Source organism: Rhinolophus sinicus, chromosome 1 (assembly GCF_057876585.1).
Source record: "Rhinolophus sinicus isolate RSI-liver-muscle chromosome 1, RSI-T2T, whole genome shotgun sequence".
Classification (NCBI taxonomy): domain Eukaryota; kingdom Metazoa; phylum Chordata; class Mammalia; order Chiroptera; family Rhinolophidae; genus Rhinolophus; species Rhinolophus sinicus.
Genome location: NC_142501.1, coordinates 138,138,443 through 138,161,335, shown reverse-complemented (window position 1 = coordinate 138,161,335; position 22,893 = coordinate 138,138,443). Strand labels below are relative to the sequence as shown.

Genomic DNA, 22,893 nt, shown 5'->3' with positions numbered 1-22,893 from the left:
ATGTGCCCCCCTCCAAATTCATATGTTGAATTCCTAGCCCCCAATACACCTCTAAATGTCACTGTATTTGAAGGGAAGTTCTTTAAAGAGGTAATTAAGGTAGAATGAGGTCATTAGGGTGGGATCAAATCCAGTATGACTTATGTCCTTATAAGAAAAGGAGATTAGGACACAAACAGGTAGGGAAGACCAAGTGAAGACACAGGAAGGAGATGGCCATCTACCAGTGAAGAAGCAAAGTTCACAAAAAACTAACCCTGCCAACACCTTGATCTCAGACTTCTAATTACAGAACTGTAAGAAAATACATTTCTGTTGTTTAAGCCACTCAGTCTGTGGTACTGTTACGGCAGCCCTAGCAAACTCATATATTCGTCAAACATGTTTAAAAACATAAATGCAATAGTTGTGGATATAATGTAGTATATAAGAATATAATCTCCCTATTATATGTTTTTATTTCTAGAGGAAAATAAGTCTTATGAGAGTCCTACGTTTAAGAGTTATTAATTATGTGAGTGCTTCACAAGTCCTTGCCTCAAGTGAAATGCCACTGTGCTTCAATCTTGGCCATTTCCCTCTACTGACCATTAATACAGGATGACATATTTTTACTTACTTACTCTGGCTCAGAAGAGTATAATGGAGTGGTTAAGGGCACAGACTCTGGAGCCAGACTGGCTGGGCTCACAGCCCACTTCATGACTAACCGTGTGACTCTGGACCATATTTTTCTTGGATATCTGTACAACAGTAACAATCATAAGAGCATCTGCTTTAGAAGGCTCTGTAAGGATTAAGTAAGTTGTGTGTAGAATAGCACTGGGAGCAAAATAGTGCGAGTACGGTGTCAATGATTCTTCTTGATTAGGCTTCAGTTATGTCTTTGAGAAACTTTTTATCCTTCCAGGCCCAGAAGAAAACATACTTCCACTTTGAAACTTCAGTGACTCCACTTCCCTTTTCTTCCCAGGTTGAACATTAAGTAAACTTGTGCTGTCAAAGATATAGCAGGGGGATGAGCTTTGGCTTGTAATAATTTGGATTTAAATATAGATTTTTCCATTTGCCTATTATATAATTTCAGATAATTTGTTTAATTTATCTGAGTTTCCACATCTAGTACATTACCTGACACAGGGATCTCCCTGAGCATTTTTCTAATGAATACACAATCTGTAGGTTTGGAAATATGTCAATAACATAAGATGTTACAGTGTTCATAAAGTGTGAGACAAATGGAGGTACCAAGGGCATGCGGAGTGAGACACAGACATGGCAGAAGGACACTCCATCATACAGAGAAAATTCCTGTTTCAATTTTATTTCAACACGTTGTTTAGTCAAGGAGAAAATTCTCATTTTGGTGCTATTTTTAAATTCTTCTTGAATACTTGCTCATCTCTGCTTGTAATCAAGAGGTCCAGAGCCTTTAGCAGGTAACATCTTAGCTAGAATTGAGTCACATTTTGTAATTCATTACACTTATTTTACTGTCATTTTTCAGCTTATGACAGGTGAGTGGCTTTTCCATTAGTGGTAATAATACAATTCTTTCTTTTAAAATAATTTAAGTATAAAAGGTAAGTTGATTTGACGAAAAATGTCCATTACATAATAGCAGCATGAGAACATGGTGAAAATCGGTGAGGATAATATGCAAATTATTGAAGTTTAGGCAGCACTGATTTATACGACCTATTCTGAATGATTGTGTTCATTGCATTTCAAGGTAGCTGTTAATTTCATTCTCTAACAAAGGTGACAGCAGCAATTACTGGTGCATCGGGTACTGTCATAATTTATAGTCGTTCCAAGTACGAACTAGAAACAATACAATGGTGAACCCAACACAGCTGCTAGCTCTTGCCTCTGCACCAAACCCTGGATATTGCAGAAAACCCCAAGGGAGTTTGTGGACGACAGACATGAGATGTGGCAGATAGGTCTCATTTTCTCTTATTATACCCTACCTTACGTAACCAGGGCTCTGGTAAACATTTGCTGAAGTCGAAACATGAAAACGATGGAGATATTAGAGAGTTCGGGGTATAACGTTTTTCCACCTTCACTTCTGGCCAAAACTTTCCCAGGTTACATTGCAATCAATTTTACCTCCCGTTTCCTTTCAGGTGCGCTAAGATATTAGCGATATCACTGACCTGACAACATGGGGGATATATTCCGACTGCCAGATAATAAAACAATTGCAACATTACTTTGCCATCTGGTAAAATCCTAAATCCCAGCGTTATGCTAATTACACTACGAACACTGCTTTGCGAGCGCTTCCCCTCACGTGACTTCCTTGCACGTTGGCGTGGAGGCACGTTGACGTCACCACGTCGTGCGACGTGGGTACCTCGGCGACCGGCACTGTGTTTCCGGTGTTCAGCTAGTTGGTGGGGGGGTCTTGTTCGTGGCACGTTTTCTTCTCCTCTTCCCCAAGTCTGGTTGAGTTCCGTTCGCCCGCGCCTGGCCCAGCGTCTTGGGGAAAACCGAGCGGAGGGCGATGGCGCCGTCGCGTCTGGGGATCCTCTCTTGACGTCTCCGCCGCCCGGGACATGTGGATTCTTGCGGGTCGGAGCTGGCGGCGCGGACGCGCGCTCGCGGCGTGGGTCACCGGGGCTGCGTGTCGTGTGCTGCCCACGCCTCGCCCCTCGCGGTGCCGCGGGGCTGCTGCCGACTCGAGGAATCTGGACAGGCTTTACAGCTCTGCAGAGAGCAAGGTGACTGCCCCTTAGTTTCACATTAGCCACGAATTAAAACTTGGGAGGATGCACCTTGCGAATTTGGAAATGTGAAGGGCTTCCTGGGACTACCTGTGAACGCAGGTTGCGATTCTACGGTATAAAGGAAGCGTAGCTGAGAGCGCGGGCCCCTCTGTGATTTCTGAATTCACCGCTCCCCTGTGTGACCTTGGCCAAAGTCACCTCCTGAGTTTTCTAATTTGTAATGTCAATACCGTAACTAATACTTCACTGTTTATGCGAGGCACTGGTCTAAGCGCTTTGCATGTATGACTTTAATGCTCCTAAAATGCTGCTGAAGAAGCTGCTAGTATAATAACCTCTATTTTCCTTTGGCGTGTTAGCCATGTGACCCGGGCAAGCAAGCTAGACTTTTCTGTGACTATTTCTTAATTTACTAAATGAGATACTAATAAAACCATCAAATGCCTATTTGTGAAGATTGCAGGATGGAAGACAGAAATTTTAGTCCAATATCTAAAATATAAAGTTCTGGGTACTTGCCTTAACTTCATACTACTGTATTTTATGTCAGCCAAAGCAAACGTTTGGTTCTGACTATTCTCGTGGTTGGAGAAAGTGGGGTTTAGCAACTCTGAAAACTACACTATCTGATAACAACGAAGAGATACCAGTAGTAGTTTAGACAGAGTGAAGTAATTGCAGGTTATGAGTAATGAAAAAAATAAGACTACATGAAATGAATCAGTTTTGCCCTTTTCTAAAATGCCTATGGAATTTAAAATGAATTTATGTTGCAATTCAAAGTTCTTAAATATGGTGCTGTCCTGTTTTTTCTTCGTTTTTTTTTTTTTTTTTTTTAAATAGAATGATGGGAAAAAATCTACAGGGCAAGCATATGAAGTTTAGTTTTTTTGCAGAATTTCAGATACGTTTGCATCCTTATTGTCTGCCTTGTCTTGGAGCACTTATAAAAAGGGAAACTTAAAGCTCATGAGACTGTTGTATTTTTATTGTTATTTCAGGGACTTTTTTTCTTTTTTGCTGATTATAAAATACAGATTTTATTGGGGAAAATAAAATGGTTAGAGTTAAAAAAACTGACATTTTACATGAATACCAATTCAACTAAACACCAGGAGTATGTAAATTTTAAAGTATTTTTGAATTTGAAGTTAATAAATCTTTTTTTGCAGATACGATCTTTTTCTCTCTCTTTAGAGAAGTTTCGGAGTAACAGAATTGTATCTAATTTAAATTTTGAAGACTATTAGCGGCACAGATTTTTAAATAGACCTGACTGGTGATTAAATGTGTGATGAGGCAAATAATTTCTTCTTTTTCTTTCAGCTTTTCTGTAGCTTTTTTATAGAAATAGAAGTATTATTCCTCGTGATAGAAATATTATGAGGAACTTATATTAAGCTGAATGGTCACCTTTGACAGTGAAACTAATGTAGTCAATGAGTCATATTGTAATTCATTGCTCATAAGAATTTAGCCATACATGACTTTATTATCAGAGGAATAATGTAAACAATATAAATGCTATAAATGAAATTGTTCAAAGAATACTAATAATTCTTTAATACTTGTTTCATCTTATGCAAAATTTATAGTCATAAACGTAATATTTCTCACCCTTTTCCAGGAAAAAATTGACATGTCTAGATTCCCTGTTGAAAATATTAGAAATTTTGGTATCATTGCACATGTGGATCACGGCAAAAGTACTTTAGCTGACAGGCTCCTGGAATTAACAGGTATTTTCATTTTATGTTATATACTTAATTGATGGCAATGAGTAATTGATAATTACTTTTATCATGCTTTTTTAAAATTTGGTTTTAATTTTATATACAGTATTGTTTCTTTTATTAAAGCCCTTAGAAATATGCTTTTATGTTTATAGGGACAATTGATAAAACAAAGAATAATAAGCAAGTTCTTGATAAATTGCAAGTGGAACGAGAAAGAGGAATCACTGTTAAAGCACAGACAGCATCTCTCTTCTATAATTGTGAAGGAAAGCAGTACCTTTTAAATCTCATTGATACACCGGTAAGTTTAGTATTAATTTTGTCTCCATTGTTAAAGTCAGCCTTGTACTAATAGAGAAAACAAATCCTTGTTTAGTTTTTGAACTGAACGTTAAACATGTAACTTTGCTTTTTGTTTTCTCATTGTTCTTTGGGTAAATTGTTTCACAAGTGTGGGCTAAACAAAAGAAACCTATTAACTTTTTATTAAGTTGAGTCAATAGATTTGCCATAATGCCCCTCCCTAAAAATATTATAGCTAACATTAAGAGGTATCAATATTTTTTGTTTCTCAGGGCCATGTTGATTTTAGTTATGAAGTATCCAGGTCACTGTCTGCTTGTCAGGGTGTTCTACTTGTGGTCGATGCAAATGAGGTAGGTACTTTAAATTTTATATGATGTGACATGCTATTTGGTTGTTTCAAGAGGTTTTCTTTAAAATATGTTTTGGAAATAGAATTTTTCTATGTTTGAAAAAATTAAGATTTATTGTATTGCTTAATCACAACCATATGCTTTGGTCCTTCTTGTTAATTTGAAGTTTTATTAAACTAAAGCATTTTGTGACATTGACTAGTTCATCTTTTAAAATATTTAAGCTGATCAGAGGAATTCTTCTATTTTTTGTTGAAGTGTGTCATATTATACATATATTGTACAAAAAAACAATTTTTAGCAGTTCTTAAAGTGAGTTTTTCATGTCAATTTTTAGCAGAACTTGAAAAAATATTTTTGAGGTCATTTTGGATGATTTAAGGTAATAATATGAGAAGTGTTAGGTTGAAAGAAACATGTCAATAACATCATTTTCTTTTGTGGTATAAACATAACAATAAAAATATATTTAGCAGATGACTATGTAAGATCTATGCTATCCTGTTTAAAATACACCTTTGATATTTTCAGTTTCTCACAAATTCTTCATTCAAAACCCAAGGATTTTTTTGTTGTATTAAACCTTCCCTGATTTTTGTCAGGGAAAGTTAGTCTCTTCCTTATATACATAGTACTAGGCTTTGTAATCTGCATCACATGACTGTATCCTTTAGGAGGCTTTAATGAACTTGAGGATTTATGTTTCACCCTTGTGTGTCTAATGTCTAATACAGTTCCCTCCAACAAATGCCTTCTGAACTGAAAAGAATTTTTCAGGGAATAATCCAAATACAAGGAAGTAAAGTACCATCATCTGCCTTAGACTTTTGCTTTTGAAGATGTGTGGAAGTCTTGAATTGTAAGTTTTGTGATAGATGATAAAATGAGCATTTCAATATCTTTTGTCTTGATATTTCTAGGGTATTCAAGCCCAAACTGTAGCAAATTTCTTTCTTGCCTTCGAAGCACAGTTGTCGGTAATTCCAGTTATAAACAAGGTAATTACAATGAGACAGTGGTACTATTTATTACTTTACTTTCTAAAAGTAAATTTAGTTTTTGAATATCAAGTATACTATTTTTTTTATATGTGGGATTTTCAACTATTTATTAAATATATTGGTGGGATTTATTTCTTTGAATTGCACGTGATAGAATTGTAGCTCAAACTCCTATACCCTTGCATATAATTGAGAAGATAGTTTCCCTGAATTACAAGGAGAGATGGAGGGCTGTTTCTGTAGGAAAGGTATACATGCAAAGCAGCTAAAATATGTATATTACACTAAACTATATATAGGAAAAGAAAAGGAGCTTCTGATCTAGGAGGAAACAACAAAATACATGAACTATAACAGTTAAGTGCTAAACTAAGCACTGTGAATAAACCTTAACTTTTATACTTAAAATTAATAAATTAAAAATCTTAATTTAAAAATCTGTATTGTATTCAGTTATATTTTTTATACTGGATTTAAGGAAACAAGGTTGACCATAGGTAAGACAGTTTGTTCTATTATATCTGACTTATGAAATCAGTTTAATATGGTGTTAATTGATAAATTGTTACAGAACTCTTCTGCCTTGAGTAGCTAACTGCCTACATTTTGTGCATGCTCTGCTGTCTGCCCTCTGTTTTTCAGTGGCCATGCTTATTAAAATTGCATTGCCTATATCTAGATTAATAGTTTTAAAAGAAAATCAGAGGGGTCAGTTAGGTTAAAAGCAGGTATGCTTTTAACTGTTTCCAAATACTGTTAATTAATACACAATATATTTTGCTTTTATTAAATTAAGACATAATGAATTCTTTTTTTAAGATAGATCTGAAGAATGCTGATCCTGCAAGGGTTGAAAAACAAATTGAAAAGATGTTTGATATTCCAAGTGATGAATGTATTAAGGTAAAACACCTTTTTATGAAGACTTGATTATACTTTTGAAAATATAGTTGTCCTAAATGAAATTTCATAGTATTTGATAGCCCATGTTATATATTATTTTTATAGTTTTACAGAGTCTTTTTTACTATTATTTCACTTGATCCTCACCAAAAGTCCTTATTACATGGTTAGGACAGACAGATAGAAGTCATTCTTGTGATACAGTTGAAAGAGATTTTGTCACTTTCTTAAGTTTCCAGGTCTAGACAGCTGATGTGCCAGGACTAAAATGTTGGTCTTTTGCAACGTACTGCGGTATATTTCATGTGCCATTTTGCCTCTGTGGAAATACTCTCTTTGAAGAGCAGGTTCAAACTAATTTCAAGATGCTTCTACGTATTCTTGGAATTGACAAGAACTTTTTAATAAAGGGCTAGCCAGAGAATTATATTTGACTTTTTAAATTTACCTTTCAAATGCCGGTTTGGGTGTTAAATAGCCACAGCCAAATTGTGCTGTGCTACTGCTTGTATAGTATGTATGTCAGTGCAGCGATATGTTTAGCTTCCACTTTCAATCCTGTTTGATTTTTGAAAAAGCAAGTTTCAAGTGATGAGTGTTTTTTGTTTGTTTGTTTAACCTTAACACAGTAGATTACATGTAACTTGGTAATAACTGAAAAAGCAATTTTTTTTTCTTGAATGCGCACACACAGAATGTAATGGTTTTTATTATGGAGCATGCGGGACCTGAGGCCATCCAGGAATCATGGTTTCATAACTTGGATTATGTTATATTAAAGCGTAATTAACTATTCTGATTTTAATACGTCTGTATACAGTTCATTCAGATACCTATTTGGTATGTGCCAAGTAGGGGGGCAGCAGTAAACAGGACAGCCAAGACCCCTGTCTCATTGTGTTTATTATATTCTGCGTAGTGAAGCAGTCATTAAATAAGTAAAGAAGTAAGCATAGTGATTATTGAATAAAACAGAGGTTGTCAAGGAAAGTCATTCAACAAATTGTATTGTTCCAGGTGAAATACCACAGTTAACATTGGAAAACTTATTTTTTCTCAGAGCTACTGTGATGCAGAATAACTTAGGGAAGGAAGCTTCTTTGATGAACTAAGACCTGAAAAAATGTAGAGTTGGGAGAAATGCATTCTAGGAAGAGGAAAGACCAAGTGAAAGGCTTGGCATGTTTGGCGAGGATTGGCATGTTTAAGGGACAGAAAGGAGGCAAGTTAGATGAGATAGGGGTAGGCGGGGATCACGTCATGCTGGGACTCTTGCTGTGCTAAGGAGTTTGAAAATTATTCTAAGATAATGAAAATATTTTAAAGCAAAAGAGGAAATGAACTGATCATTTAGGTTGCCTCATAGAGAATGGATTGGAGAAGAGGAAGAAGAGATGGGGAAACCAGCTTGCAGTAGTAACCCAGTGGCAAAATGGTAACGAAGTACGTGATGATAATGTTGGAGAAGTGGGCAAATTTGATGTACATTTAGTAGATATGATAGAGTTGCTAGTGAGTTACAGGTAAGGAAATGAAATAAAGGGAAGAATAATGAAGTTTTGGGTTTCAGCAACTAATTGAATATTGGTATTATACCTGGGGAGAAACAGATATGGGGGGGATATAAAAAGCTGTATTTCGGACATAGTGTGTTTGAAATGTCTGTTACACATCCAAATAGATACATTGCAAAAGTGTACAATTCAGGCTTTCATGGAGAGAGCTGGGTCAGAGATAGATATTTAGGAGTCATTAGCATGTGTGTGGTGTTGAGGCCATGGAAATGGATGCAGTTTCCAGGGGGAGTGTAGGTAGAGAAGAGATCCTGGAAGTCAGACTACATATTGCCAGTTTTTAGGGAGTTACAGTAAGGATTAGGATTAGAGAGTAGGATTCAGAATAGAAGTGTGGAAGGAATGAGTTGTCAGAGAAGTGGGAATACTCACATTGTAAAAGGAGAAGGCAAAGAGATGGGTAAAGATGCAGATGGGTCTGTATATTTGGATAAGGGAGTTTTTGATGTTTTCTTAAATGAAATGGCAGGCAAAGTTACCAACTGAGAGTGAATTGGCTGGAGGGGAAAATGTGGGTTGAAGGAAAGTAGTGTGAATTATCGTACTGAGTGGCAATGTGAATTTGTGAGGGAAGGAATGCATCCTGGGACTGCCAGGGCATGTTAACTCCATAATGAGATCTGTGGTCATGAATTCACAAGAAACTAGCCAGACCAGTTATTTGATTTTGTTGTTAAGCTGCTCTGGTTACAAGCATAGGAAAGGCATATAGTTGGATGCAGTCACAGCTGAGGTTTTTCCATCTGCTTATGAAAGAGGGAGAATAGAAAGTGGTTGAACAGTGATTGTAAATAGTGTTTCTTGGAGTCTCAGTTGGGAAAGGAGAGGGCAGAGGACTAATGGATAATGAAAAAAAGTCTAATTCAATGGGTTAGAGGTTGTGATCTTAAAGGGTTGTTCCAAACATGGTATTAGAGTCTAGAGCAGTGGTTCTCATTAGGGGTGAGTTTTGCCGCTCAGGAAACATTTGGCAATGTCTGGAGACATTTTGTTGTTGTTGCCGCACTAGGGGATGGGTGCTAGTGGCATCTTATGGATAGATTAGTTTTCATGGATGCTGTTAAACGTTCTACAGTGGATAGAACAGCCTCCAAAATAGAGTTATCCAGCCCAAATTGTCCTTATTGTTGAGATGAGAAACTGATATAGAGGGAGTTTGAAGGATAAGAGGTGGAGTTCACGGAGTGGGTTTTGAAATCAAGATTTCAGAGACAGTCCATTTACTGGTGGTGACAAAGATCAGTCATGCACATGTGTATTGAGTCTTTTGGCTTGATTTTTCAGTGTGAACAATAATAATAATATGCCTTATAATTACCTGTATGCCATCTGCATATACTGTCGAATTCTGTCTACACAACAACTTTGAGATTTAGAAAGAATATGAAGAATCACTTCATTTATCAGATGAACTTTAATCGTAAAGAAATATATATGGATCAAAGTTATACATTTCATGCAGAGTCATGACTGTTGCCTAGAATTTTTGAGCTCTCAGTCCACTGCTCTTTCAGCACCATAATTGGAATGCTCTTGTAATTTAATCCAAGAACTGTAGAATCACCTAACTGTACTGGTAGGACATTTGTCAATATACTATATGCTTTGTGCTTCTTTTTACTATGTTCTTAAAATCGATAACGGTTAGAAATCTTTTATTTTTCTTCCTGATCATAAAGCTCTGTCACCAGGATAGAAGAAAAGTATAGTTTTAAGATTAAACATTCGTTTTTTTCATGTATATGTTTTTAGATTTCTGCTAAACTTGGAACAAACGTTGAAAGTGTTCTTCAGGCAATCATTGAAAGAATACCCCCGTAAGTATTTTGTTATTTTTCTAGTGTTTGTTTATCTTTAATAGTATAAAGACCATCAATTTAATTTGCTATTTTAGCTTAGTTGATACGGGAATTATACTCTTGTGGTCAATGAGAATAAATTTTTACATTTATTTTTAGTAATATATAGAAGGCAAATACAGTACAGAAAAAGGAAAGAACAAGGATGATAGGAGATCTCGTCTTAACAATCATTGTAAGGAGACTTGACTACATTGGCAGTTGTGGTTATTTGCTTTAATATCGAACAATATATTTCATCAGTTTCATAAGTAATTTTAAAATAGTCATTTACTTAAAATTCGAGGTTAAATTTAGACTAATATAAACATTGGCATTTTACCTTATTTTATAGAAAGATCCTTTTACTTTGGCTGTCAGTTATCAATCTTAAGTACTAGAATAAATTAAGCATAATATTTGAGTTAATAAAAGGCATTTTATTAAGGTTTTAATCTACTATGTGTGTGTTTACTTTTTACTCATTTCTAATAGTCCTAAAGTACATCGCAAAAACCCCCTGAGAGCTTTGGTATTTGACTCCACCTTTGACCAGTATAGGGGTGTGATAGCCAGTGTAGCGTTATTTGATGGAATGGTTTCCAAAGGAGATAAAATTGTATCTGCACATACTCAAAAGACATATGAAGTGAATGAAGTAGGAGTTCTGAATCCTAATGAGCAGCCAACTCCTAAACTGTAAGTAATCCACGTTAGTAATTAAAATACAGTTGTATGTGTTTCTATCTCATCCTCTATCAACTTGGTATACCTAGAATGATTCCAATTTGGTAACTCAAAAAAACCATACCTGATTATTTAATGCAACTCTGTAGTGAATGCTCTTTGGGGAGGAATCTTGTGTGTAAAGGACAGTAGAAATTTGATACACTTTTTATTCCTTTTGACTAGTGATAACTAATTTTATGATCTGGTGCAGAATTGATTCTATATTGAGGTATTAATGAGAAAGTGAGATTGTTCCCTCACTCATACTTATTATATCAGGTATTTTGACATTTAGTTTTTTTTTATAATTAGATCTTTTACCGTAAAAGTAGTGAAGAAAAATTTATAATTTTCTTTACTGTGGAATTCATGGTAAAACTTTAAATAACTAGAATTTATGGCATGTGGGGTTAGCAAGGCAGTGTACACTGGAAAAATTGTGTTCTGAGTTCATTTATAAATATAATATTTAATTGAGTATTCTGTCAGTACTCCAGGTACTAATGAGATAAATCACCTTGGGCACATAGTTGGAGCTTTCTCTCATCTGTAAAAATTAAGGTATTAAACTAGTTACTATGGGTCACACTCAATAGTTTATTGTTGTATGTCTAAAACTAGCACATTTTGCTCCGTACATTTTTTTATTTTAATTGAGAGTCAGACTATTTAATGTTACTCGAATATTTCTAAAGTCTGTCTGTATTCTGCCATATAGATCATATATTGAGCATTACTGCATTTCCAGTTAAGATTCTTGTACCTTATCCTAAATGTGAGTTTGTTATCATGTAGGAAATTTTCTTTAAAAAACAACACTAAGTTAAATCTCTGAAATTTTGGGATTTGCTCTTTTCCTACAAGAGGAATATCAAATAGATGTCTGATTTGCTGAGAGTTCACATATTTGTGCTTGGGTAAAAGTTTATCTTTTTTTTCTTTTTTAAAGCACATTTGTAACGCAATTCACTAATAAAATAGTGCTTTGCACTATGAGAATTGTTTTGTGTTTCTGTACTTGCCAGTTGCACTATGTTTACCTTATGTTTTAGAAGCTGTTGTTTAATACGCAAAGGTGGGTAGAGTCATGAAAAAGGCCTTAGGCCTGTTGTGTTGCAGAGGTCCTTGCTAATAGGTTTTTGAGGCATGGTATGTTTGTTCTTTTGCTGATAATCCTTGAAGTTGAGAATTGATATGTAGCACTTACTTTCAGTTTCATGAGGTTTTGTTTGGAAAGTGATCATTTCCTGGAAAGGTAGAGCTTATTGTGAGTATGCGCTTGAAACATTAAAGCAGTAAATATTTCCATATAATAATTTTATTTAGATATGCAGGACAGGTGGGCTATCTGATTGCTGGGATGAAAGATGTCACTGAAGCCCAAATAGGAGATACATTATATTTACATAAACAACCAGTGGAGCCCTTGCCTGGGTTTAAATCAGCGAAACCAATGGTATTTGCAGGTGAGGAGCTCATAGATTCAAAGGATGACGGCCAATTTATTCTGTAAATTGAAATAAAAATTACTAGAAGTACTCATTTTAAATAATTAAATATCAGCTAATTCCAGGATACTCTGTTTCTTTGTTTTTTTTGTGTGCTATTTACATACTAGCTAATTTCATATGTATAGTAAAACTTTTTGTGGGAGATAATTTCCTAAATTTGTTTACAGCTTCTTAAGAAATAAGTTCTTAAGAAACAAGCTCTTTGATATATGGAAGAGCATAGTAATATGAATTTCCTACTTGTTTTCATAGAGAGTAGGTCATTATATTTGAAATATTTTTCTAATTAGCATGTTTTTTTATTACCGTGTACCTTCCCCTTGGCTAGCCTTTCTTTAATATTATATTGTACTAGTGTAGACGTAGCAGAGAATAGTGTCACTTGACGTATGCATAACTTCATAACCTTTTACTACTGTGTGGAATTACAGACATTTGAAAAAGATTGAAGGTCATCAAGTTACTCTGTGCTAAGTGTCCACCTAGCCCTTCTTTTTCTCTTTTTTGTATTTCTCATTGGGAATTAAGAACTTTGTTTACCCCCACATTTAGGCAAAATCAGTCATTTAGATTTTAGAGGACTTGAGAGGTAAGGACTTGAGATGTCAGATGAAAGATAATCCGATGAATCAGTAACTTTGTAGTTTTTGTCAGTGAATTGAAAAAAGCAAAATTTATCTTTGGCTTTAATGGATAATCTGCCTTAGAGAATTAACAGTTCAGTGTAGTTCTCATTTCTACTTCTGTTTTTTATCTGCTAATGGAGTTTCATTTGTGGTTGTGGAATGTCTTCCATTTTCATTTCTTGAAATAAACAATGTAGTTTTCTAGGCCTTATTACCATGGTTCTTTTGTGTTTTCCCTATATAATTGTAAAATCATAAAAACATCACTTGGAATATGAATCCAATTGTAAATTCATTAAGGCTATGGAACTTGCAAGATATTTTGAAGTCAGTGTAATGTGATCATAGTTTTTTAAGCAAACCAGTATTTTGGTGAATGAAATACAAGAAAGACATTTAAAAGCTAAATGATTAATTTTGATCTTGGAAGCAATATATTTAGTTTGCTATGTAAGAAGCTTTTCACATGTGATAATAAGAAATCATTGTGTCCTCAGGAATGTACCCTGTAGATCAATCTGAATATAATAACCTGAAGAGTGCTATTGAAAAACTGACTTTAAATGATTCCAGTGTGACGGTTCATCGGGATAGTAGCCTTGCCCTAGGTGCCGGCTGGAGGTAAGATTCATTTACATTAAGGGTCCCATTTTTTTTTTTTTTTTTTTTTGAAAAGTAGTTTAAATGGTTTGTTGTTCTTGAACATTTCTGAAGGTAAGTTCATATTAATGTAAAGTGCAATAAAACAATGTCTTCCTCTTTCACATTGTGGATCCATATTCTGTAGGTATTTTTTTTAGTGATTTTAAACAGAATCCCAATGGAACATTTAAATCTTATTTAATGAAATTATGCTAGCATTTCATTATGATGTGAAATGTTTGAACGACTCTTGATTCCACCCCTTCTCTCACAAAGTATCATCAAAGAAAATAGAGCCTTATGGGACATAAACATTTTACAGTTTGGCTTTTTCTTTCTCAGGTTGGGATTTCTTGGACTTTTGCATATGGAAGTTTTTAACCAGCGACTAGAACAAGAATATAATGCTTCTGTTATTTTGACAACCCCTACTGTTTCATATAAAGCTGTTCTTTCATCAGCAAAATTGATAAAGGTACTGTTGTGAACCACGATACAAGGGAAAACTAAATGTATATGTGTGTGTGTGTGTGTATGCAGAAGGCAAGAGAAACTTGTGTACCATTAACTGACTAGATGTTAAATCTCAATGTTTCTTGATTAATAGCAATAAAAATTGAATTATCTTATGATTACTGATGAAGCTTTGTGAGAACTATTATACAAACAATTTTAACTTGATAAAATCTCCACGTTATGAATACTAGTATGATACTGAGAGTAAAAATCAGAATTAGTAATAAAAAGCACTGTTCTAAATCCAGCACAAAGATAAAGAATACATTTTTGGTTACAAAGAGTTTATCTTATAAAACACAGCATTCATTTCTACCTGGCGGTAGGAAATTTTAGCTTTCAGGTTAATGACCTGGACAATATTGTATTCCATCTAAGTGGCAATCTATTCATTTTAAACAAATATTAGCTTCGGTATCTGTATTTTCCAACAAAATTAACTTTGGAAACTGATTATAATGCCTCATAAGGGGCAGATTAAAATGTGTTCTTACATAATACTTTTCTAAATGGTACATGAAATATGTTTAGTAAATGTCAATAACTAGAATATATTACTAATTAATAATTATTAATATCAAATGATTATAATTGGAGGTTTTTTAATCTAAAGCATGTTAAGATAATATTCTAACCTTTAGGACTTCTGTTTTTATTAATTCCGACAAATTCAATAACAAATTCTAACATACTGTATTTTAAAAGCAAATTTTAAAACATGTAACAATTAAGATTTTAACTGACACACCAAGCTATATAGAAGAAATAAACCTCTAAGTCAGTCCCTTAAAACAAACAAAAAAAAGATTTTAACTACTGGTTTTTCTTATTTTTAGGAATACAGAGAAAAGGAAATTACAATCATCAATCCTGCACAATTCCCTGATAAGTCAAAAGTAACAGAATATTTGGAGCCAGTTGTTTTGGGCACAATTATCACACCAAATGAATATACTGGAAAAATAATGATGCTTTGCCAGGTATAAATATAATACAATTTAATATAAAAGTAAATTTTAGTCCTCTCAAGCAGTGATTCCCTGCTCAGGTTTTGAAAGATTTCTCTCTGTGGAGCACACTAAATTTATAAGAAATTTTCATAAAGACCTGTACATACATACATAGGTATGTGTGTTTGTGGGGTGGGGGGGGCAGGAGTTGGGGGGTGGCTGTGTGTGTGTGTGTGTGTGTGTGTGTGTGTGTGTGTGTATGTATATATATATATATATATATATATATATATATATATACACACATATATATATACACACACACACACACATATACACATATATGTGTGTGTGTATATATATAGAGAGAAATACACTTCAAAAATTATTTTTTATTTTAAATAAAAATAGTGCCAGAATTTTGATCATCTCTGTTACTGAATTGATATTTTAACTCAAAGGAAAGAAATTGGATGCTTATTTATCTTGAGTAGCTAAAAGTATAATTTCTTTTAGCTTTTTTGAGTACTTGATATTGAATATAGTTTCAAAGATAATAATAATACTTGAAAGACCTGATTGGACGATGTTTTCCATTTTGCTTTAGTTCTTGTCACATTGTAATAAATTATTTATTCTAAAAATTGGGTATGATCATAGTCTTCAAAAAATACCTATTTGAACTACCGTGACATACTCATATATTGGAAAGAGCTCTCAAGTGGTGACTAGTGGACTTGAATTTTAATTCTGTTATCACAAACTAGATTATAACTTTGGTCAGTCACTTAATTTCCCTGTACCTAAGTTTCTTTATTTGTAAAACAAGAAATTAGAACTTTGACTTTATCTGTAGTTACATTTGACTTGTTATTAAGTAAAATACTGTATAATTCAAAATCATAAAATTGTTAAAAGACAAAGGATTAAAAACTTTCAGTAGTAAGTATACTGTAATTGAAATACGAAATGGTCCTCCCTGTATTATAAATATTCCTTGCAAATTTTTACTAGGTCACTAAAGAAATATTCTTTCGTTTTGCCAACTCTTTATTAGTATTTGTAAGGAAATTTGTGAATTGGTAATTGACATTTGTCTATATTTGTTTTAAATCATTTGAATAGGTTATCATTAAACACCTTTTTTCTGCCCTTTTTAGGCTCGAAGAGCAATTCAGAAGAATATGGTATTTATTGATCAAAATAGAGTTATGCTTAAATATCTCTTTCCTTTGAATGAAATTGTGGTGGATTTTTATGATTCTTTGAAATCCCTGTCTTCCGGATATGCTAGGTAAAAATTTAATGGGAAATTCAGATACTTGGACAATTTTATTGAAATACTGACCAGCAGGATATCTTGTCTCTCTTTGTATTTTGCATAGTACTTAACATGGTATCTTTCATACAGTAAATGCTTAATGATGTTTGAAGAAAGAAAGAATTGTAGGAACACTTTAAGAGTTAATCTGATTTTACAGATTATTAGTATCACTTTGTGACCTTCTTGTTTAAAACCTTTAGAAACCAAACATATTTGCAACTCTAGGCACCAGCTTGTTTTAAAATTAAGACAATAGGGAAATATATATGTTCTTGTCCATAATTGTAAAGACATGTAAACATAACAGAAATTTTCTCTCATTAGACTTCAGTTTTGCAAGTTAAACCTGTCTGTTTTGATTAGCATTGTAAGCTTTTACCATGTTGTTAATGTTTAACAGCTGACACTAAGTGCTTATGTGTGCTATGGGAGGGTGTTTTAAACACTTTTTATGTACTAGGTAATATTCTAGTGCTTTACATTTATCAACACATTTCATCCTCAGAATAGCCCTATGAAGGTTCAAACTGAAGAGCCATATCTGAAATCCAAAACCTCATTTATTAATGTATGTTTGTCAATGTCATAGCATTGATTTAATTGGAAATAGAAAACTAAAAGAAATCCAACTTACGAATCTGAGAATGACCTGTTAGTATATACTGTTGTCTACAGCCAGCCAGCTGCTAGGAGGGAATGCTGGGAAGAAGGTGACATTTGCCTTCAGTGATCCGTTTTTCTGAACTGGCTTACCAGTTTGTTTTCCTTCCCCCTGTAGGACATACTTCTCTTGCTTTTGCCTTTCTCCTTCTCAATGTAAAAAGATGATGCAGTTTGTCCCTTACTGTGGTCATTTAGATCCATTCATCTGAAATATGTATGTAACATTTTGATGGAAAGTTAAATGTTTTGGAGGAGGTATAGGGAGTAGAATAAAGATGTTTTGAAAAGAAAAAAAAAATCTCTTAGGCAGTATAATGTTTACCTGTTGGACATTTTCCCTTGTTAGTTTTGATTACGAAGATGCAGGCTACCAGACAGCAGAACTTGTAAAAATGGATATTCTACTGAATGGAAATACTGTAGAGGAGCTAGTAACTGTTGTACACAAGTAAGTTGAATAGAAACTAATCATGGAATGTGAAAGCAACCACTTTTGACATTTTTTATTTTTCCCCTAAAAGTGTCTTTATTTGTAAAAAGTCAAAGGGGCCTCTGGGGGAGAGGCAGGCTGGCTTCTAAGGAGTCAGGAGTATTTGGGCAGATGCGCTTGGCAGGAGGCAGCGGGGGACACCTCCAAGTGACATGTTTTTCTTTAATTATTGGTTACTCATTTTTATTTGACATCTACATTTTGAAAAACTTAAAGGTAATTAAATTTCCCAGTACTAGTTTCCCTTCCATTCTTTTTCCATGTTTCTCTTTCCAAACTGTTAAAATATAAAGAGAGAAGTACGATAGTTAGATTAATGTCATGGGAAGAACTGTTTCCCTTACCAGGTAAGACAAAGTAAAAGAAAATGTTTGTAAAATTTTATTATGAATGTAGAATTGAGAACAAAAAGTTTTTCATCATCATAAAGTATTATAATAACGAAAAATGAAATTTCCTACCTGTTCAAGAAATAGCAGATGAGTTAAAATTATGGAGCACTCATATCTATTATTTTAAGCCATCATAGCTATATTGTAGAGTAATATTTACTGATATAAAAAAAAAATACCTGTTAAAGAGATAGAAAACGTATATATGTGTGTGTGTGTGTGTGTGTGTGTGTGTATAAACACACTACAATCCAAAGTATAAAAAAACATATATATGTAGTAAAATAACTGGAAGGATATATGTTTAACAAACATTCTAAAATGTTCAACAGTGGTTTTCTATGGGTGAGTGGTAGGACACAAGAATGGTTTATATTTAATGTATGTTTTTCTATTGTTTTTGCAATCAGGAAAGTCGTATGATTCAGAAAGTGATATTTATGATAAACAAGTTCCATTTGAATCTCCTTAAAGAATCACCTTTATATTGATTATGCATATGGGCTAGAGGCTGCTTAAACATTTTTATTTAGTATATGCAAATAATTGCATTTTCTCTGATTCAGAGACAAAGCATACTCTATTGGCAAAGCCATATGTGAACGTCTGAAGGATTCTCTTCCTAGGCAGCTGTTTGAGATAGCAATTCAAGCTTCTATTGGAAGTAAAATCATTGCAAGAGAAACGTGAGTTGAAATTCATTTTTGTTTGGGTTGGTTTTAGGAATGATATACCTAGAAAATGAAATATTGAAAAATTTAACTTAACATTGGCCTAAACTTTATTACTACTTGTAAAAACACTAATCCGACTCTTAATTCCACTAATTTAAGTGATGACTGTTTTAATTGTAACAGTTTGGGTGATAATATTTATGATTTTTAATCAAATGTGTATGGATTTGAAGAAAAAGGTTTTATGGTTTTATCACTTCAAGTAGATTGTAAGCTAATAGGAATTGAAACTAAAAAGGTTTTGGAGATATTCTTCCAAAAGATAAAACTAAGTTATGATTTTTACTTGAAGCATTTAATATCACTTCCTCAGAGCTAGTCAGGTTGGAAATCAGAAAGGTGAGAGAGAAATGCTAGCTAGCTAGCTTCATGTTAAGCTTTTGCATTCTACATTAAGGACCTCACATGTGATAGAGCCATGGAAGATAGGCTAATTTGTGTAGGAAACTGCTTTTTCACGATACATGATATATAAATCAGAACATTGAATAAGGCGCTCTACTAGCAAGAGTAAGTGCAGGAAGTGTCTTGCAGCATTTCCTGTTTCCTTTCCTTGATAGTCTTAATACTTTTGGGAAGTCATGTGTCTCCTCAGTTGGAAATTGCTCTTCAATTCTAGTTTAACCCAAACCTATTGTATCAGTGGTGGTGAAATACAACCATCATTTTTGTATGGTCTTGGAAAAAATTTTATGCCTATATTTGTAATGAATTTAATATTCTAACACCATTTTACTTTAGAGTTAGTTATTTTGTGTTTCATGAGTACCCAGAGGTTAGGCAGAGTGGAGTTGATAACCTGGGAATATCCTGAAAAGTGCAATTTAAAAGAGCAAACATAATTGTGTTGAGGTATAAAATACCGTAAAGAAAAAAAAAGTTTATATCATCTTATGGAATGCATAGAAATGGAGCTATTTTAAATTATCCTCCAAAATTCTCAGAAACATAGAAATAGATTAATTTGTAACTGCTTGGATGGATATATTAAAATTATTTAGTTTACCCTGAAGTGGGTTTTATAAAAGTAATATATTATTTTTTATATTCCTAGTCACTCTTGACTGACATTAGATGGCATTATGAATTAATGTTTTGGAACTACTAGTAGTAGTAATAGCAGTAGTAGTAATAATAGTAGTAAAATGACCTTATATAATTCTTGTAATCACGGTCACAACATGCTTGAATTTGGCCTCATCAAGACTTCCCACAAACTTTGACCTTTTTTATTCTTAGTAAAATATATGTTGATATTCATGTTGAATTCATTTTCTATTTTATCCCAAATATACGAAAATCAAATACAAGAGTATTTGAGCTATCTGTTTATGGCATGTTTACATGTGTCTAACACAATCATTCAAATCTTTAATAAAGGGGAAACCTTGAAAATAAAATACTTTTAAACAGTGTAATGAAATTACGTACTTACACAAAGTTTTCTCTTTTACAGTGTGAAAGCCTATAGGAAAAATGTTTTGGCAAAATGTGTATGTATCTACCTGTAGTCTACTTTGTAATATATCTATTTTATGTGTTTAAAATCAAAGGGGGTATAAATATTGGTTTCCATTGTTGGTTTTTATAATACTGTATTTCATCTCCAAGTTTTGGTGTGTTTTTTTAATAGCTAAATTTCAGCTTGACTATGATAGCATATTCATTCATTTTGAGCATGTTCTTAAATATTTTTTCATTTATAAAAATTTCCTGTTTGGAATAGTATCAAAGAAAGTATTTTATAACATGAACAGGATAACACATTTTGTTGATCTAATTTATATGGAAAGATTATTGGGAAGAGTATGGGAATTGAAATCCACCTCCTACATTGCCTTGCCAAGTTTGTTGTCGCATCTATTAAAAAAATTATTAATTTAGTTATTAGAATTAAATGATACTTTTCCTAAATCCTTTGCAAAGGTACTGGTATATTTTTGCCTATGTGAGTTTCTGTATTAGTTATAGCTATATAATCCAGAACTTCTTGAGCCACTAAGGAGATTGATAATTCTTCCTTGACAGGCGTAATATAATCCTGGGTTTTCTTGGGGATATTCACCTCCAACCAAAAACACATACAGATAGATAGATAGATAGATAGATAGATAGATAGATAGATAGATAGATCCTTTATCATTGTTTAAGGCAGTAAAATTAGGTTCTGTTAGGAAGGGGATTAGAGAGGTGTCTTTGCAGGTGTCTAACTCATGGTTAATAGTTGCAAGGTTGTAATTATATTGATGTGTCTGTGTGATTGCTTGCTTATTTTTCAATGGAGTGATTTGGACATCCAATTTTTAAAATATTTTTCAGTATGGTGGTGATATTACCCGAAAAATGAAACTTTTGAAGAGACAAGCAGAAGGAAAGAAAAAAATGAGGAAAGTTGGCAATGTTGAAGTTCCAAAAGATGCTTTTATAAAAGTTCTGAAGACACAATCTGATAAATAATTGGTGGGAAAATACAAGGAACTTTTATAAATTAAAAATTGTGTACCCTTTAGTCTTTTTTAGAAAGTTATGTTGACAACAGAATGGAAATTATAAAATGTGCTTTTTGCTTTCAGGGTTTTCAGATTTAAACAACCTATTGGCTTTCTTTGAAAGGTAGTGTGTGGATAAGAGCTTGAATTCTGAAGCCATATTGCCTGGTTTCAAATTTCCTTTCCACTACTTAACAGCAAGGTAAATTACCCTCTCTTTGTCTATTTACTTTTTAGTAAAATCAGTATTATATTACTACCTCCATAGATTGTTGTGAATAAATGAGATAATATGTTTTAAATACTTAGAAGAGTGTATAACACATAGTAAGTTCTTACTAAATCTTAACTTTTTGTTTACATGCATATTTTTTTGACACTAAAAGCTCCCTATACTTAAGATGCTATCTAGTTCAAGCCCAAGATAAAATATTTTCAAAATCACCTTAAGTATCAGTTTGTTGTTAGCTGGTTAAATGTAGATGACATATACGAGTCAGTTATTAAGTAGTCAAATGACGTACTGTCTAGACATGTGCTCTAGTTTTTTATCAAATTTTTGTAAATGTTAGTTTGAAACTAGATGGTTTACATATGCATTTAAGTTATGGGTAGGGGCTGTCTTATTTCTGATAATTAAAATGCATTTGTGCAGAGTGACAGGTGTTTGGTATTAGTAGCAGCTATTATTAATGACAGTTTAATAATTACTGTATAGATTTCTTAATTGAGGAGACTGAGCTTTAGAGTAGTTAAGTGACTTACTTGAGGTCACACAGCCAGTAAATGGCTGTCTTACCGCAAAGCATGTACTCTTTAACTCCCATGTCAGGGAATAAACTAGAGGGCACATTGTGTTACAGTAAGATGAAATACAGTTGACCTTTGAACAACACGGGGGTAGGGGCACTGACCACCCGCTTCAATTTAAGTTGGCCCTTTGCATATGCATATTCCCAGCTGCCTGTGACCATTGAACAATGCCAGGTTGAACTGAGAGGGTCACTTGAACTACACAGGCTAATTGAAAAATATCCACTTACTAGTGGACCAGCCCAGTTCAAACTTGTGTTGTTCAAGGGTCAACTGTAATTTAGCCTTTGATTTTTGTTGTCTACCTTGACTGAATTAAATGAGGTAAATGTCTTTTAGGGATAAGACTATCAATGGTGAATTTTATACTAAGGTTATTATATCATGAGGTAATTTTAATTATAACTTAAGATAGTGGGGACTTACTTAAAATTGTATATAGGGGTTAAATAAATAACTTGTGATTTAGTCCTAGGTAATTCAGCTGAGATAGCTTCCCCATCCCTTTTGATGTAATAAAATATGAAATATGAGCTTCATGACAATAGTATTTTGGAAAATGGCACTACAT

The 22,893-nt window shown here is 33.5% G+C and overlaps 1 protein-coding gene across 5 annotated transcripts; it reads left to right on the top strand.

Moving 5' to 3' along the window:
* Nucleotides 1-2,342: 2,342 nt before the first annotated feature.
* GUF1 (GTP binding elongation factor GUF1) lies at nucleotides 2,343-21,953 on the top strand. Of its 5 annotated transcripts, none has more exons than XM_019741007.3 (17): nucleotides 2,343-2,729; nucleotides 4,363-4,474; nucleotides 4,624-4,772; nucleotides 5,047-5,127; nucleotides 6,048-6,125; nucleotides 6,948-7,031; nucleotides 10,358-10,422; nucleotides 10,939-11,142; nucleotides 12,499-12,638; nucleotides 13,807-13,930; nucleotides 14,294-14,426; nucleotides 15,304-15,447; nucleotides 16,578-16,711; nucleotides 17,751-17,852; nucleotides 18,853-18,972; nucleotides 20,477-20,513; nucleotides 21,340-21,953. In XM_019741007.3, the coding sequence occupies exons 1-17, from the start codon at nucleotides 2,565-2,567 to the stop codon at nucleotides 21,475-21,477; spliced, it is 2,010 nt and encodes a 669-aa protein (XP_019596566.3). In that variant the 5' UTR covers nucleotides 2,343-2,564; the 3' UTR covers nucleotides 21,478-21,953. The 5 variants fall into 5 exon arrangements, with proteins under 5 accessions (XP_019596566.3, XP_088646062.1, XP_019596568.3 ...); XM_088789936.1 differs by having other exon boundaries at nucleotides 2,348-2,729; nucleotides 6,952-7,031; nucleotides 21,340-21,612; XM_019741009.3 differs by lacking the exon at nucleotides 20,477-20,513 and having other exon boundaries at nucleotides 2,348-2,729; nucleotides 21,340-21,517.
* Nucleotides 21,954-22,893: the final 940 nt, after the last annotated feature.

Excerpts from the sequence above, each read along its gene's own strand:
- GUF1 (XM_019741007.3), top strand. The coding sequence starts at position 2,565 with ATGTGGATTCTTGCGGGTCGGAGCTGGCGGCGCGGACGCGCGCTCGCG. Across the intron at positions 11,143-12,498 it reads GAGCAGCCAACTCCTAAACT|ATATGCAGGACAGGTGGGCT; the intron begins GTAAGTAATCCA and ends AATTTTATTTAG. Across the intron at positions 17,853-18,852 it reads CTAGTAACTGTTGTACACAA|AGACAAAGCATACTCTATTG; the intron begins GTAAGTTGAATA and ends TCTCTGATTCAG.